We start from the raw sequence: 15339 nt of genomic DNA on the forward strand, positions 1-15339 counted from the left end.
TTGGAATGAAGTGCACACCATCACCATAATGTTCTGGCCAGGTGAAGGTTGGAGATAGAATAAAGACCTGCAGTGTTTGTGTGGCTTGGATAGAGTTAGTTTAAATTCTGTACAACACAACTGTAAAATATTATCATATCTACTGCAAGAAAATCAATATTATTCACAACCGATATCTAGATCTAATTTACGAATCTATATTTTAAAACTACAACTGTTTTAAGATGCCCTGCTTCATATCTACAAGTATTGCATCATCAGAACTGTCAGTCATCACATCATGTTATGTCAGTGTATGTTACACGCTGATCAGTCATATATTCTGTATACATATTTAATACTCATACCGTCTATATTGTCTCACATTGTCTGTATTGTCTTGTTTAATCTGTATTGTCTTGTCTTCTATAGTATAGTGTTATTTATGTCTGTACTTTTGAGAGTCACAAATAGCTGTAACTAAATTCCTTGTGTGTGTCAAAACACTTGGCCAATATACTTTGGATTCTAATTCTGATCTGATTCTGAGATCATCTTCCTCACTGAAGGTCACAGTGAAAGCTTCACCTCATCACTGTCGCACCATCTTGTTTTCCATCTCACCTTCCATAACAGGTTCCCAAGATCCCCATAATTTTCTGAAACACCGTGAAAGAAACAACTTTCCAACACTTCAAGAAGCGCTTCTGATGAAACCTTACAAGGTCTTAACATGAAACTGCTGCTGTCTATTTTTTTTTTTTTCAGGGAGAACTTTCATAGGCATAGCTTCACTGAGACACACATTTTTTTTTTCAACTCCCCAATTACTCACCTTTCCTTTATAATCTGTTTTTTATAAGCACGTATATTTGTGTGCGCTGCGGCCCGAGTGTCACAAGGCGACTCACATCGATGCGAGCTATGAATGAAAAAGGACGATTACAGCAATAATTAGGAAAGACTACACATAAAAGAGCGTGCGCCTCCCTTTAGTCCCTCATGTCAGTCTTTACTTTTATTGCACATGACTTAAAAAAGTCTTGCATCAGCTCCTGTGGGGCATGAGAGGATGCCGGTACAGGGTTCAAGACTAGGATGCAGGGTTGAGAGAGTCTAAATGAGGAACCGCTCCATGCTCTATCTGTTAAAATTTCATTAGGTTACTCAGCAGCAGAGTCTCGTAACTAGCTTCTTTTGCACATTCTGTACTCACAGGATGATTGCTTGAAGCCTTGCAATATTCCACAATAATAAAATGTTTTTTGTAATCTTCAGAACTGAGTTCGAAGAGAGCTGTTTTTTTTTTTTGTTCTCCACTAAAATATAATTGCTGTATTACACATTCCGGTAAAATTTCATGGTGGAAATGTAGAGGTAGTGCACATCTCTTATTTTACACCAATTTCATGTGAGAGTTTTATACTCTATCTGAGATTCTAATATTTTTGGGATTATGAAACTTATATAGAAAATCTACAAAAGTGTTACATCTACCAAGACAAATACTGTGTTCATTCCAGTATTTCTGCACACGTAATATTGTCTGAACATACAGTATTTACACTAGTCGGCGCTGTTTCTGTTAATTGCCTTGTGTTTATTGTCTTGTCATTTGTCTGCACTGTCTTTTGTCCTGCACTGTCCTGTCTGTCTTGTTTGTCTTGTCCTGCACTGTTTGCACCAGGTTGCACAGTTGCACTTTATGTATTTAGGACTAACTTACTAAGTCCTTATAGCTCTGTCTTTGTTTTATGCAGTGTTGTAATGTAACGGAGTACAAATACTTAATTACTGTACTTAAGTAGAAATTTCACGTATCTGTACTTTACTTCTCTATTTAAATTTATGTTAACTTTCACTTTTATTCCACTACATTTCCTAGATAAAATGTATACTTTTACTCCGTTATATTTCCACTAAGCATCTTCGTTACTCGTTACTACAAAATAAAATCAGAAGAAATATGTGCGACTGCAATAAGGGAGGTTTGGTGAATCACTGCTCCTAGATTGCATTACGCTCCGCACTCTCTATTTCAGCAAATATTTTGACAAAGGAGCAGTGGCGGAGCCAGAGGGGTGTCCGGGGTGGCACTGAACACCCCTGACATCTGATTGGCCACCCCAGGTGCCACCCTGAATTTTTATTTGATAGCATTGGAAGTTTGGTGCTGATTGACATCTCATTTCACCTATCAAAAGAAGTCTTCGTTTGATGCTTGGTCGCGGCGCCGCTCAACATTTCAAATCCATCAATCAATGACAAGAAAGAGTTGAGTGGTAGAGAAGAATATTGTAACAGTCTAATACTAAAACATCAGATTTTGGTAAGTTTTGAGATTAAACATCAGGATTTAGTTTTCCAGAAAAATATTTCTAAAGTCGCTATATAAATTGACATTAGACACTATTTACAGATTAATCAGACAAGAGAGATCAGTTCTTTCCCCAGTTTAGCCATAATATACATTACGTTGACATTTGTGCTAGTTATACACGTATACAGTGCAGTGTCTGTGTGTAAGTCTTTAACTGTTTAGCTAATATGAGGTAACTAGTTTTACAGCTGTCAGTGTTGTTATTAAACTATGTATCTGGTAATGTTACTCAAAAGATTACTGCAATTGCAGACAGCCTGTTAGCTATCATAAAGGTGATTAAAGTAGTCATTTATGCTGACAGTTCATTTTAAAGTGAATTTAAAAAATCTGTATTTGATGCTTAAATGTATTATATCCGTGTGTCATATTTTTACATAGGGTCAATAAAAAAATGAAAAGAAAGGCAGAGATATCAGACTTCTTTTTAAAGAAGCAAACACATACAGATCAGGTGCAAACAGACCCCAGCCCAGCCCCCAGCCCCTACATCACCACAGTACCCCAGAGCAGCTTCCTGCCTGATGCTAGTAGTCAGACTTCACAAGAACCTCCAACAGGTTTGAGAACCCACCAGGCAGTCAGTCAGTTAGTCAGTCACATATCCAGTTCACAATTTAAGTTTAGCTTGTTATAGATGGTTTCATCAGTTTAGGCTTTCCATAAAAATGTAATTACAGTAGATGTTGATTTATGTGTGACATACGCAAGATAAAATTATGCTTAATGAGCAATTGTGGGATTCATCCATGCTCCTTGTTAGGGTAATTTGTGTCATAGTCTGTGGACCCCCTAAAGTTGCCTTAGCCACCCCATGTATAAAACTCTAGTGGCACCTACTGGAGGATCTCCCGTTATCGTAGACGACCACCCCGACGATAGTGGTGAACTCGGTGAACAGGGTGAAGAAGAAAACGTTATACACCCATGGCCGTATTTGCAAGAAATGTTTCTGTACGCTGGAATGAAAGATTCTTCCTACTGGATGAAGTGCCTCTTATGCCTATCGAAAATCACTGAAATTTTACTTTTTACTTTTACTTCTAATACTTAAGTACATTAAATATCAGAAAATTACTTCAGTATATTTTCAGATATATTTCAGATACTTTAGGACTTTTACTTGAGTAATATTCTAAAAGGCAACTTTCACTTCTACCAAAGTCTTTTTCTAGTACTTTATACAACACTGGTTTTATGTCGCACCATACGTACATAGTGTCCACTGTGTACTGCAACAGCTATATATGGTTGAAATGACAATAAAAGCGTCTTGACTTGACTTGACTTGGTCTGTAATTCTACATATCCTCTCGCACCATGATATATGTATATGTATAAGTATGTATATATAAAACATTCTATTTAGAAAATCTATTAAATGAGTTTAAAATGTTTTCATTTCATTAACTCTAATACAGCATTTATTGTGCAGTGTCATTTTACACACACAGTCGAAAACATGTTACTATTCAACCCGTGTCCTTTTTCATACTGCTGTATTTTTGATCAGTATCTGTTCCCACATGCCTGAAAAGAGTCATGTGTCAAAAAAGTCCCATGTTCTTTCCGTCCTGTTTCTTTCATTAATTGACATTAGTCTTCATTCTCCACCAGGCTGTGACCCATATTAGTGTCAGTTCTTCAGGCTACACGCTGGCCTCTCGCTCTGTCCCCAGCCGAATGAGTGTCAATATTGTCCTGCAAGATGCCTAATTTTAGCGTGCTACCTTGTTAGCCCATATTTGATCTTCTTCCCTGAGGCAGTCAGGCTCTGTAACACACTGCTGCCCCTCAACACCCAATTGATTAACTCAACTGAATCGAGAAAAGTACCTGATCACACATACACACTCACCTGGAGTTCAGAAGATCGTCATCGTCATCTTTGCTGATACTCTCATATTTTGCACCGCTTCAGCTTTGCATCATCAAATGTTTCTATTTATGACTTTATACAATTTTTATATGGTGCAGTGGTGCACTGGGTAGCATTGCCGCTTCACAGCTAGAGTTCTGCATGTTCTCTCCATGTCCATGTTGGTCCCTTAAGCCTCACCAGTTTCCTATCAACCTCCCCATAACACACAGTAGATGAATTGGTTGTGCTAAATTTCTCCTGTGTGAAAGTATGTGTGCAAGTGGCTCTGTAGTGTGTTGGCATCCTATTCATTGTGTACTCCTGACTTAGACCTAGGCTCCAGGTCTACCGGCTTGATGATCAGGATAAGAGACTGATAAAGATGAACAATGATTTTCACTGTTATACTGTTATAGATACTGTATTACCCAGTATCTGTATTACCCGGTATCTGTTACCCAGTATCTGTTACACCATTCAGTACAAACAGGATTTTTTTTCTTTTATATTCATGTATACCGTATGAAATGACAATAAAGTGATCTGAAGTTGAAGACAGAGAACTTTTTGTAATATTTCCTGGAAGTAATTCAAATGGCAGTGTTCTTGAGTGTTTTTTTTTTTTTTTGTTGTTGTTGTCAGTGTTAACGCATACTAAAGGTAATGTGATGTCTTGTTTACAGAGAGCCAGCTTCTCCCTGGGAATAACTTTACCACTGAATGCAACATCCCAGGAAACTTCATGTGTGGTGATGGCTTGTGCATCCCTGGAAGCTGGCAGTGTGACGGTTTCCCCGACTGCTTTGACAAGAGCGATGAGAAGGGTTGCCGTAAGTCACTTGAATCTTTTTAATTACAAGCATAGCACATGCAAAAGCTTAGCCGGGACACATTCCATGCCAGCAGAGCGCCATGTGAATATGCCAGGATAAAGCACTCGTTATGACTGTTATGCACTAGTAATAACAGCTAGACCCACTGCCTCAGGCAAAATGTTTGCTTTGATCTTTCTCACCTTCCGTGTCTTATTCTCTCAAGCGTTTGCTTCTCTTTTCCTATCTCGCTCTTTTTTGTTGTTTTTGTTTTTTTGCAGATGGAAAGGGGGAATGTTGGTGTGACATTATTTTGTGTCTTTGTGCATGGTGAGATCTGGTTCCATTTTGGAAAGCCCCATCATGTTCTGTATTCCCAACACTGTCAGGGGTTTCCCCTGCTCTTACTGGCGTATCTGCTAGTGTGCTTTTTTCAAGAACTGTTTTATTTTTAATTAAGCAGCATGCAGGCTGTGTTGTTGGAGAACAGTAAAGTGAGTCTGAGCCAAACCACTAAACCCCTGCTGGCCTCTAAAACTCCTTTACTGAGACTGGACGACGCCTCAGGAGAGTCTGGCGTGCTGCTGTCGCCTGCAGACACCTCCCTCTTTTTCAATCTGTCTCTGTTCATTCTCTCTCTCTCTCTCTCTCTCTCTCTCTCTCTCTCTCTCTCTCTCTCTCTCTCTCATTGTTGCATTGTTGCTGTGTAGAAGCCTGAGCAGTCTGAGCATCTTGCCTCTGTGCTATCTTACTGTCTCACTGTATAATGTGGCAGACTGTCTTGTCACTTTAGCGTTCTGACAAATTGTGCAGCACGGTGTGCTATAGGTTCCATTAGCACAAAGTAACATCTTCAGAGTAGAGGTGTTACACTTCCACAGTCCCTCATGTGGTAAAGTGTGATTTTATTTTATATAGCATGAAATTTTTGTGCGAATGTTTCTTACAATATGCACAAGTATCGATCACTATATATCAAATCTATATATATACAAAAAAACTTTAGAGGTTTGACAGGTAATTGTAGAGTGGATTATCAACTTGGGGCTATGCGATGGTGGACGGTATCTCTTCCTCAGACAACCTTCTATTGATTCCATATTTATATACTATTAGAGCCTCAACATCAGCCAAACAGCTCTCATTAACTTCTCGTTACCTGGCTATGTTACTGACAGGGTAGTTTAGAGTCAGCAGAGTCAGTTCCTTGTCTGAGGAAGTGATACCGTCCACCATCGCATAGCCCCAAGTTGATAATCCACTATACAATTACCTGTCAAACCTCTAAAGTTTTTTTGTTGTTGTTTTGTTTTTTACCTCAACCAAGCGATGTCTGGGAAAATATAGTAAATAGTGAACAGGAAGACGATGTTTACTGAACCTTCAACACCAATTATGTTTACTGTAAACAAGTTAACAAGCTTCTACTGCAGAGCTAGAGCTGCCTCTAGGGGCAGGACATATGGTCCTAGAGAATATCATTCATTCATTCATTCATTCATCTTCTACCGCTTATCCGAACTACCTCGGGTCACGGGGAGCCTGTGCCTATCTCAGGCGTCATCGGGCATCAAGGCAGGATACACCCTGGACGGAGTGCCAACCCATCGCAGGGCACACACACACACACACACACACACCCTAGAGAATATTTAATCCTTAAATTAAAATGTCTTTACAACAATGTTTGCAGGTGTTTTCCTTCCAGATCAACCACTGTGTATTATTACAGGGACAAAGATCACACATATGGACGTGAGTTGCATGGTTGTAACTCGCCTGTGTACTACTTACATTTCATTTTAATACAAACTGATTGTTTTGATCTTTATTATAGCCATTTTTGTAGTGTGTGCGTGCACAAAATTGACCCTGAACATTAGTAGGTCACAGAGCTATAAAAATATTAGTAGAAATGATGTATACTAGAACCTCAATAACTTGCCTAAAGAAGTCTCTCTTTTTAAATCTTTATATCTAATTGTTCCAGATTTCTGGTAGAAAAGAAAAACTGAACTCTTTTCCACAGAACACACTGGAATCTGTACGAACATTCACCAATTCACACAGGATGAATATTAGCCTGCCAATTATTTCTACTGCTCATATTACTGGAAGTGCTGTAACATCTCTTTGGTGTTCTGAGCCTAAAAATATAGACCTGCATGTTAATTATACTATTATGTTCACTGGCCAGTGGTAACAACTGCATCTGAGTGAAAATCTTTCTTTTTCACTTTGGGTTTTTAAAACCCATGTCATGTCTCACTCCCTGGCCAGTAAACACCAGCTTAACCACATCTTTATCAGATACTCAGTATTCTGAAGAAATGGTTCTCTAAACCTTTTTCCCAGATCACCATGAGACTTGTTTTCAGAGATAAGGGAAGTTCTTACTGGCCTTGACTATGATGAGGCTTTTTTACGGGGAGACGCTACAATGTTGACACTGGATATTTTTGTATTCTGCTCTCACCCGTACCACCTAAGCTGTAAAAGTTTATCTGTTTACTCCTGGGCGTTTTCTTCAGCACGTTTATTTGACCATCAAGCCACAGATTAAAAGGGAAGAGATTTTCCGCCCGCTGTGACCAACCCAGACATCCTCTCTACTTGTTACCTTCTTCCATCCACAGAAACCTGTGTGCATGTTACGTCCTGATTGAATGCTCTTCCAAACCCTCTTCGGAATGATCTCCACAGTACAGTCTAGTCTTAAGGGAGTGGTGACACAGGGCAAAGAAAACCCAGATCACTACGTTTTGCTTTGGGTCTTTTCCCCCCTAGTCATATGCCCTGTGGGAGATTTGCTGCTTTGTAAAGCTTCAGCTTTCAAGCACACAGCCAGCAGTGGCTAGATTTTTAACAAGGCTTTTCATTTGTAAATGCTTCAGACATGGACGCAAACCACAATAGGCACTCAATCACAAAAGCAGCCGCCTGTTCTGCCTGAGAGCAGAGAAAATAAGCACTCTAAGAGAGAAAGGGCAGAATCACGTAAAGCAAAAATGAGTCTCAAATGGAAATTAGGCTCCACCTGTATGTTTATCCATTCTCTGATTAATAAGTAGACTCACATTTCCTCTGATACGAAAGTGCATCGTGTTTTGCCCTGCCGTCAGAACAGGTGCATCTGTAGCTTTTTGTGTAATGGATCTATTGATCTTACTTTTGACTGGCAGCTGAAACTCTCATAGGGCTTGTTAATAACCGCTGCTTCCTGATGTCAGGTCACTGACTCGACTCTATGTCTCCTCATAAGAAAGCTGTGCAGTTAGTGGCAGAGACAGATGAAAAAGCCACGCGCACAAATTGGGATATTTATGCAAAGTTAAGAGGAAAGGTCAAAGGCAGTTCAGTCCCCTGGGCCTCATTAATGCGAAATTGTTTTTGGAAATTACTCCACCAAAGGGAATGTGTAAGATCACAGCTACAGGGAGTTGTTAAATGATTCAGGATGAGTGTGTCTATTGTGGCTCCTCTGTTTTTAACAATGGGTTTTTTACTTGCCTTTTCATCTCCGAGTTTTTTTGTACAGTGTGTGTGGAGTCCCTTGGATCACAGTACATGCATGACTTTTAAAGGTTTAAACATTTTATGGGTTTGGTGGACGCAGACATTAAGCAAAGGTTTAGTTCTAGCATTTGCTATTTTTGGCCCCTGGCTTCTATCCTGAATTAAACTTGGAGTGATTTAAACTTAGGGAAAGTCAACATCAGAGAGAATGCATAGTTTCTGTATTTGAAGGTGTGTTCGAATAAATAAATGTTTTAATTCCCCTGGACTCTGTGCACTGGGACACAGTCAGCCAGTTTAGTATTTTTAGGGAAACAGGTCAACACATTATGGATCGAACGGATATTTTTAGCACGTACCCCTCGCTGCAAAACAATACGTCCATGGAGTGGGCTCAGATCTGATCTAAACTGCTCAGAGTTAATCCAAAAGTCCAAGAGGGAGAGACAAGTCAGTGTGCCTCAGGCTGAAGAAGTGTGTAATGTGTGTAGTATAGGGATGTGTACGTTAGGGGTTAGGGGTTAGAGCTGGATCAGTTTCTGCTCCACACCCTGGACCTTTGCTTCTTCTGCAAGGACTCTCTTATTTTAAGTGAATCACAGGGCAAAACTGAGAAGTTAAAGGAGTTAGCTCTTCAAGGCGCTCTGTTGTAAGTTGCTCTGGATAAGTGCGTCTGCTAAATGCCATAAATGTAACTAATAACAGTTCACTTACTTCCCATTTTCTTCTAAGTGTTTATACTATAAGTATTTGTACTGAACCATGTCAATGAATTGACTGTTTGTAATGGTCTACATGATGCTCATTATGATTTTATTTCATTTATTTATTATAGGCTGCACTCTAGGCATCTTATGTTAAATGCCTTTCACATCTTCACACAGAGGCTGGAGATTTTCTAACCCAGTCATTTCTATGCGTGTTCACACCCTAGAGCAGCAACAGTAATTTAGCAGTGAATCTCTGTTCATGTGGCATGTATCTGTTCACCTCCTTGTTCTATATGTGGACTACTGAGACCGAAAGTTCACTCGAGAGCATCTCATAAGCCTGACCTGCACTCCACCATCAGCAGGCTGACTTCCTGCGAGAAAAAAGAATAGAAATGAGTGGCTCAGCTTAGCAAACAATGTTTACTTTCTGTTTGCAGGTTTTCTTCCTGCAGTCAGGAATGCTATAAGCCTTGTGCAGTAAATACTAAAGTGGAAAGTAAATCTCATGTTGTAAACTACTGCTTTAGAAAGATTAGAAATGATTTCAGATCTGTGTGTAACTGCAGCTCGTACCGATCTCTCACAGAGCATTGAACTTCCATTGAATGCATTGAATGTGTCCCTGTCACATTTTTTTAACAGGTTGTGTTTTAATTTTGGTTTCTAATGACCAACTACTGCAAAGGTCACTTTTAATTACATCTCGCTTTTGAATTTTTTATGCTGCATATTAATCACAGCGTTTCAGCGTGGCTGTGCTTTAATTCCACGCAGCATTTATTTAACAGTGTGTAAGGGCTTTTGTTAGACTTAGTAAGGATTAAGACACAGTCTGAGGAATGCTGACACCGGTAACACTGGAATAATAAAGGGTCATCAGGTCAGAATGTCTTGCGGAGACTGGAAGAAGAATTTGTTAAGTCTTTGGGAGAGAAAAGATTCAGGCGCTTTATCTAAGTCTGGGATGACCAGATTACCTTCAGTTTTCCTGGAGCTCAAAGCCAGACAAACAACCTTAAAACCTCACTTCATTTTCCTTACATCCAATCAGTTCTGCTTATGGCTTTCATCAATCTCTTCAAAAACACACATTATTGAGATTGATGCATTAGCCCTAAAATATACACATGAATTGTGAAGCGTGACTTCATCGTACATCCATCATTTATAAATTCCACAAGACTTATTTTCATCACCAATGATAAAAGTCATCAAAACCACGGTTAATATTAATATTAAACTTAAAACCTGCACAGATCACCAGTTAGTTTATGAGGCTTTAGGATTTCATTAGCATATAGGAGTCTAGATAGTGGCTTGTAAAATGATCACCTCATAAATTTGTCATATCTACTGAAATTCATCTTCAGAACAGCATTTGTGTATGTGTGTGTGTGCGTGCGTGTGTGTGTCCGTGTCCAGTGTTGTGGCTCTTAGATTTCCTTGTTAAAGCTACAGCATTAGAGTTAAGTAGAGTAAAGAATGTACTTTGTCTGTTTATCACTAAAAGTCTGGGCTTGAATGACTGTGTGATGTTATTTATTTATGACCTTTTGATGATCTTATGATATCATTTGTTTACCTAGAAATTCTTTCTGCACATTTCTTCCGTAATTTAGATAGTCCTTTTTGTAATAAACTCACCAAACTGCCAGTGAACACGTCTACCAGGGTCACTGCATTCATGTAACTATACACTATCTCACTGAAGTCTCGCAGTATTTTACACCCCTCACATTTTTGTAAATGTTTTATTATATCATGTGACAACACTGAATAAATGACACTTTGCTACAAGGTAAAGTAGAGAGTGTATAACAGTGTAAATTTGCTGTCCCCTCAAAATAACCTAACACACAGCCATTAATGTCTAAACCACTGGCCACAAAAGTGAGTACAACCCTAAGTGAAAATGTCCAAATTGGACCCAAAGTGTCAATATTTTGTGTGGCCATTATTATTTTCCAGCACTGCCTTAACCCTCTTGGGCATGGAGTTCACCAGAGCATCACAGGTTGCCACTGGAGTCCTCTTCTACTCATCCATGACGACATCACCGAGCTGGTGGATGTTAAAAACCTTGCGCTCCTCCACCTTCTGTTTGAGGATGCCTCACAGATACTCAATAGGGTTTAGGTCTGGAGACATGCTTGGCCAGTCCATCACCTTTACCCTCAGCTTCTATAGCAAGGCAGAGGTTGTCTTGGAGTTGTGTTTAGGGTCCTTATCATGCTGGAATACCACTCTGCGGCCCAGTCTCAGAAGGGAGGGGATCATGCTCTGCTTCAGTATGTCAAAACACAAGGCAAAACACATTTGTCTTTGTACTCTTCACCTGGTTCCTGCCACACACTCTTGACGCCATCTGAACCAAATAAGTTTATCTTGGTGTTATCAGACCACAGGACATGGTTCCATTATGAGGTGCCATGTTGAACTTCTAGTGACCAGTATAAGAGGGTGAGAGTGATAACACCAAATTTAACACACTTGCTCCCCATTCACACCTGAGACCTTGTAACACTAGCGAGTCACATGACACCAGGGAGAGAAAATGGCTAATTGTGTCCAATTTGGACATTTTCACTTAGGGGTGTACTCACTTTTGTGGCCAGTGGTTTAGACATTAATGGCTGTGTGTCGAGTTATTTTGAGGGGACAGCAAATGTACACTGTTATTCAAGCTGTACACTCACTACTTTATATTGCAGCACAGTGTCATTCCTTCAGTATTGTCACATAAAAAGGTAAAATCAAATATTTACAAGAATGTGAGAGGTGTACTCACTTCTGTGAGATACTGAGATAATGATTTCATTATTTTTTAAGTTCAAGTCTACCTTTAGATTGTATTCTTTTTATTCTTGTTATTGGTATCCACTATTTACTACCTATTTTAGGTACCTACCTATCTATACAAGGAGGTGCCACTTAAAACACTTCCTAGACTTAACCATTTTGCTAAAGCAGCAGGTAAAATAAGCCGCAAATCTGATTTCTTTTTCCCTGCAGACATGATAGATTAATTATAGTCATTATTAGTTACCACAGAAATAAACTCCTCATTCCATTTGGCTTTCCATGTAAAAACTGCAGGTTAGGTTTAAGCATTTTCTTGCAATTTGAAGTACTAGTACATTATCTGAAAACAAATTAAAACCCTTAAAAGCACACAGTAATTAAGATACTTATTTCATTAAACTTTGCAATCGCTGCATCAGAGTTAAAAGATGAGAATAATAAATGAATAAGTATTAATTATGGAAAATTATTTATTTATTTATTTATTTATTTATTTATTTATTTTTGCTGTAATTCTTGTCATTTCTGATAACATGTCTGACCCACAAAGCAATTTTCTTCAACATTAAAAGCTTCGTGTTATATGTATAAGATCGTCTCTCTGTTCTTGTCTTGCTAGTGAGGACAACGCACTTTGTTATCTTTTTAGTCTTTGTTCAGTTTCAAAGATACATAGTTAATTCTGTCAGAGATCTAAAATTAACTGTCCATTCCAACTTATTTCTTTTTTAACATATAGATGTTATTTCATGTTATCGGAACATTCTCCATGTACTTTAAGAGTAAAGTAGCGCACCCTATGAGCTGAGTCAAACCCAGTTGAGATCATGTAAGATGGTGGAAGGGGCCTGATATTTAACACCCCCAGCGCCAAATATCCCAGACCTACACCGAATGCCTCATCTCCTGTTTTATTGGTGAGAAAAAGACTTGTATATATGATAACTTGTATTAGCGTACTTGGGTGTTAAATTATGCTGCTGCTATGCAAACTGCGTAAAGGTTGGCTGGGGCTGGCGTTAGAAAGTAATGAGAGTAAATGTCACTGGATATTGTGACAGGGACGTATTGTGTCGAGACAATAAACTTGTTACATCACACAAGCTTACTAGGCTGATTAATTAGTGCGGAAAAAAAGACGGCTACTCTTTTCAGAATCAGTAACATGTAGGTATATGTAACAACTGATGAAACCAAGTGAAAAATTCAGCATGCTAGAACAACACACAGGTGCTGTGTGGACTTAAATAATATATTTTATGTGAGATACGAAGGCAGCTCACACAACTCTTATTGCTGAAACACCGGGCAAGTTAGATTTCTTTTTTTTAGTAATAATAAACTGCTTGTTTCTCTTCTCTAAATCTAGTAGTATAGTAAAATAGTAATGCACTAGAACAGTGGACCTGCTGTTTAATTTTTTTTACTTGTTTATTGCTATAATGATTGTAATTCTAATTTTTGGCTCAGAAGTGTTGACAGATATTACATCAATTCTAAACAAAATTGTAAAAAAAAAAAAAATAAATAAATAATGTAATCTTCCTCACTTCTTTGTCTTCATTCTGTCTCAGTGGGATTCAAGTAGATTTATTTTTATTCTTCTATAGCTATAGGCTACAGTATACAGATAGCATAAATAACAACTGAAAGAAGCATGTTTCACAGCAGTAAACAGAAATCGAGCACTTAGGTTTGATGTGTAAATAAAGCCTGTCAGATATGCTTTTAATTGTTCAGCAGCTCCACAAGCATGTAGAAAACTCTTCGTGGTTGTTTTTTTTTTTATTATCAGCCACGTGCACTTGTTTATTACACAGCAGCATAGTAATGAGCGTTATATTGCAGAAGGGATTTTTCAGATCTCTATGGGCCATTAACTTTCACCACCGAGAGGGTTTTACTGCAAGGATAAACAAGGCCAAGGAATCACTGTTAATTCCTGGGAAAACATGTCTTAAGCATGCTTTAATTGTTTAAATCCCTACCATAATAATATTTACATCAGTATACCGATATGCTGCTATTTTCCGCAGCATTGTTTACATTTGGTATGCGGTGATGATTATAATTTAGAAATATAGCTGCAGGCAATGTCTGTGCATCCTGGATATCCTGACATCACGCTGACAAAATCTGCTTTTAATCTGATGAACCTTTTAGAAGTATGAAAAGTGTTTGTACACAAGCCAGTTGGTGCTATGACAACGACTCTAACTAATTTCTTGAGTTTCCCCTACGGGGGATTAATAAACGTGCATCTCATCTCATCTCGTCGGAGTGGTGTGTGTTTGGAAAAAGCCCTATTATTTAAGTACGTGTCAAGTGTACACTACATTTCATGATGTACTGTACAGTGGAATTATGTCACCCTTTGAGTGTCATCAGTTATCACCTCACCATAGCAGCAGAACCTCTGCTCCATCAATTTTTCCTTCATCATAGATATTTTCCCGTCATGCTGATTTAATATGATTTGATTCCCTCTAGAAGGATTATTAGAAATTTTGTTCTGTAAGCCTCAATATCTGTTGCCAGTTGGAGGCACTAGGATAAGAATCTGTTGAAATGTGTATATTATTATGGCTCATTGAACATACAGGTGAACTAGGTTTTTTTTGTCATGCTAGAGACACTGTTTAAAACAAATTGGTACAAAACTGACTTCCTCTTGGGCAGAGATAATAGCTGTGATTATGCAGTATTTCTTTATTAAAAGGACCAATGTGTCTCCCAAGTTTGGTGCCTGTAGGTGAAACTGGTCACAGGTGGGTCACAGATATTTTCCAGGCCGGAATGACCAGCATCAGAGTGTGTGGACATCTGACCATCCCACCTTACTGACCCACCCACTTTACTATAGTAATCATACCTTATTTCCCTTGCTACATTTTTTACCTGTTAATTCTCAACAATTCTGTTTACCTGTTAATTCTCAACACTAGGACATTCTAGACATGCAAATCTCAGATTACAATCCAATACAATTTCTATTCTTACGGCAAAGGTTTGATACTTGACGCTAGCACAGAATATGCTATGATATGATGTGATTCAATTTAGTAATCTCCTTTTAGTATGTGCCCAGATTTATGGAGTAGGCCTAATGTTAATTCATAAATGAAGTAGAAAAGTATAATTATGGGGAAAATGACATTACTAGCCAATATTTACTCCTCACTATAATGATCTATTTATAGTCACTCATAAAATTGCTACGAATTGATTTATGCCTTTTAGATTTGGCAACATTGAATATATAGACCTTCCTGAAAC

General features: G+C 38.5%; 1 protein-coding gene across 1 annotated transcript in view; it reads left to right on the plus strand.

Moving 5' to 3' along the window:
* Window positions 1-15339, plus strand: part of ldlrad3 (low density lipoprotein receptor class A domain containing 3) — a 93786-nt gene that overhangs the window by 27653 nt on the left and 50794 nt on the right. The window contains exon 2 of the mRNA XM_060887138.1: window positions 4904-5050. Within this exon, the coding sequence (XP_060743121.1) occupies window positions 4904-5050 (147 nt within the window). The remainder of the gene's footprint in view (window positions 1-4903; window positions 5051-15339) is intronic.

The sequence above is a fragment of the Tachysurus vachellii genome, chromosome 14, assembly GCF_030014155.1.
Source record: "Tachysurus vachellii isolate PV-2020 chromosome 14, HZAU_Pvac_v1, whole genome shotgun sequence".
Lineage (NCBI taxonomy): Eukaryota > Metazoa > Chordata > Actinopteri > Siluriformes > Bagridae > Tachysurus > Tachysurus vachellii.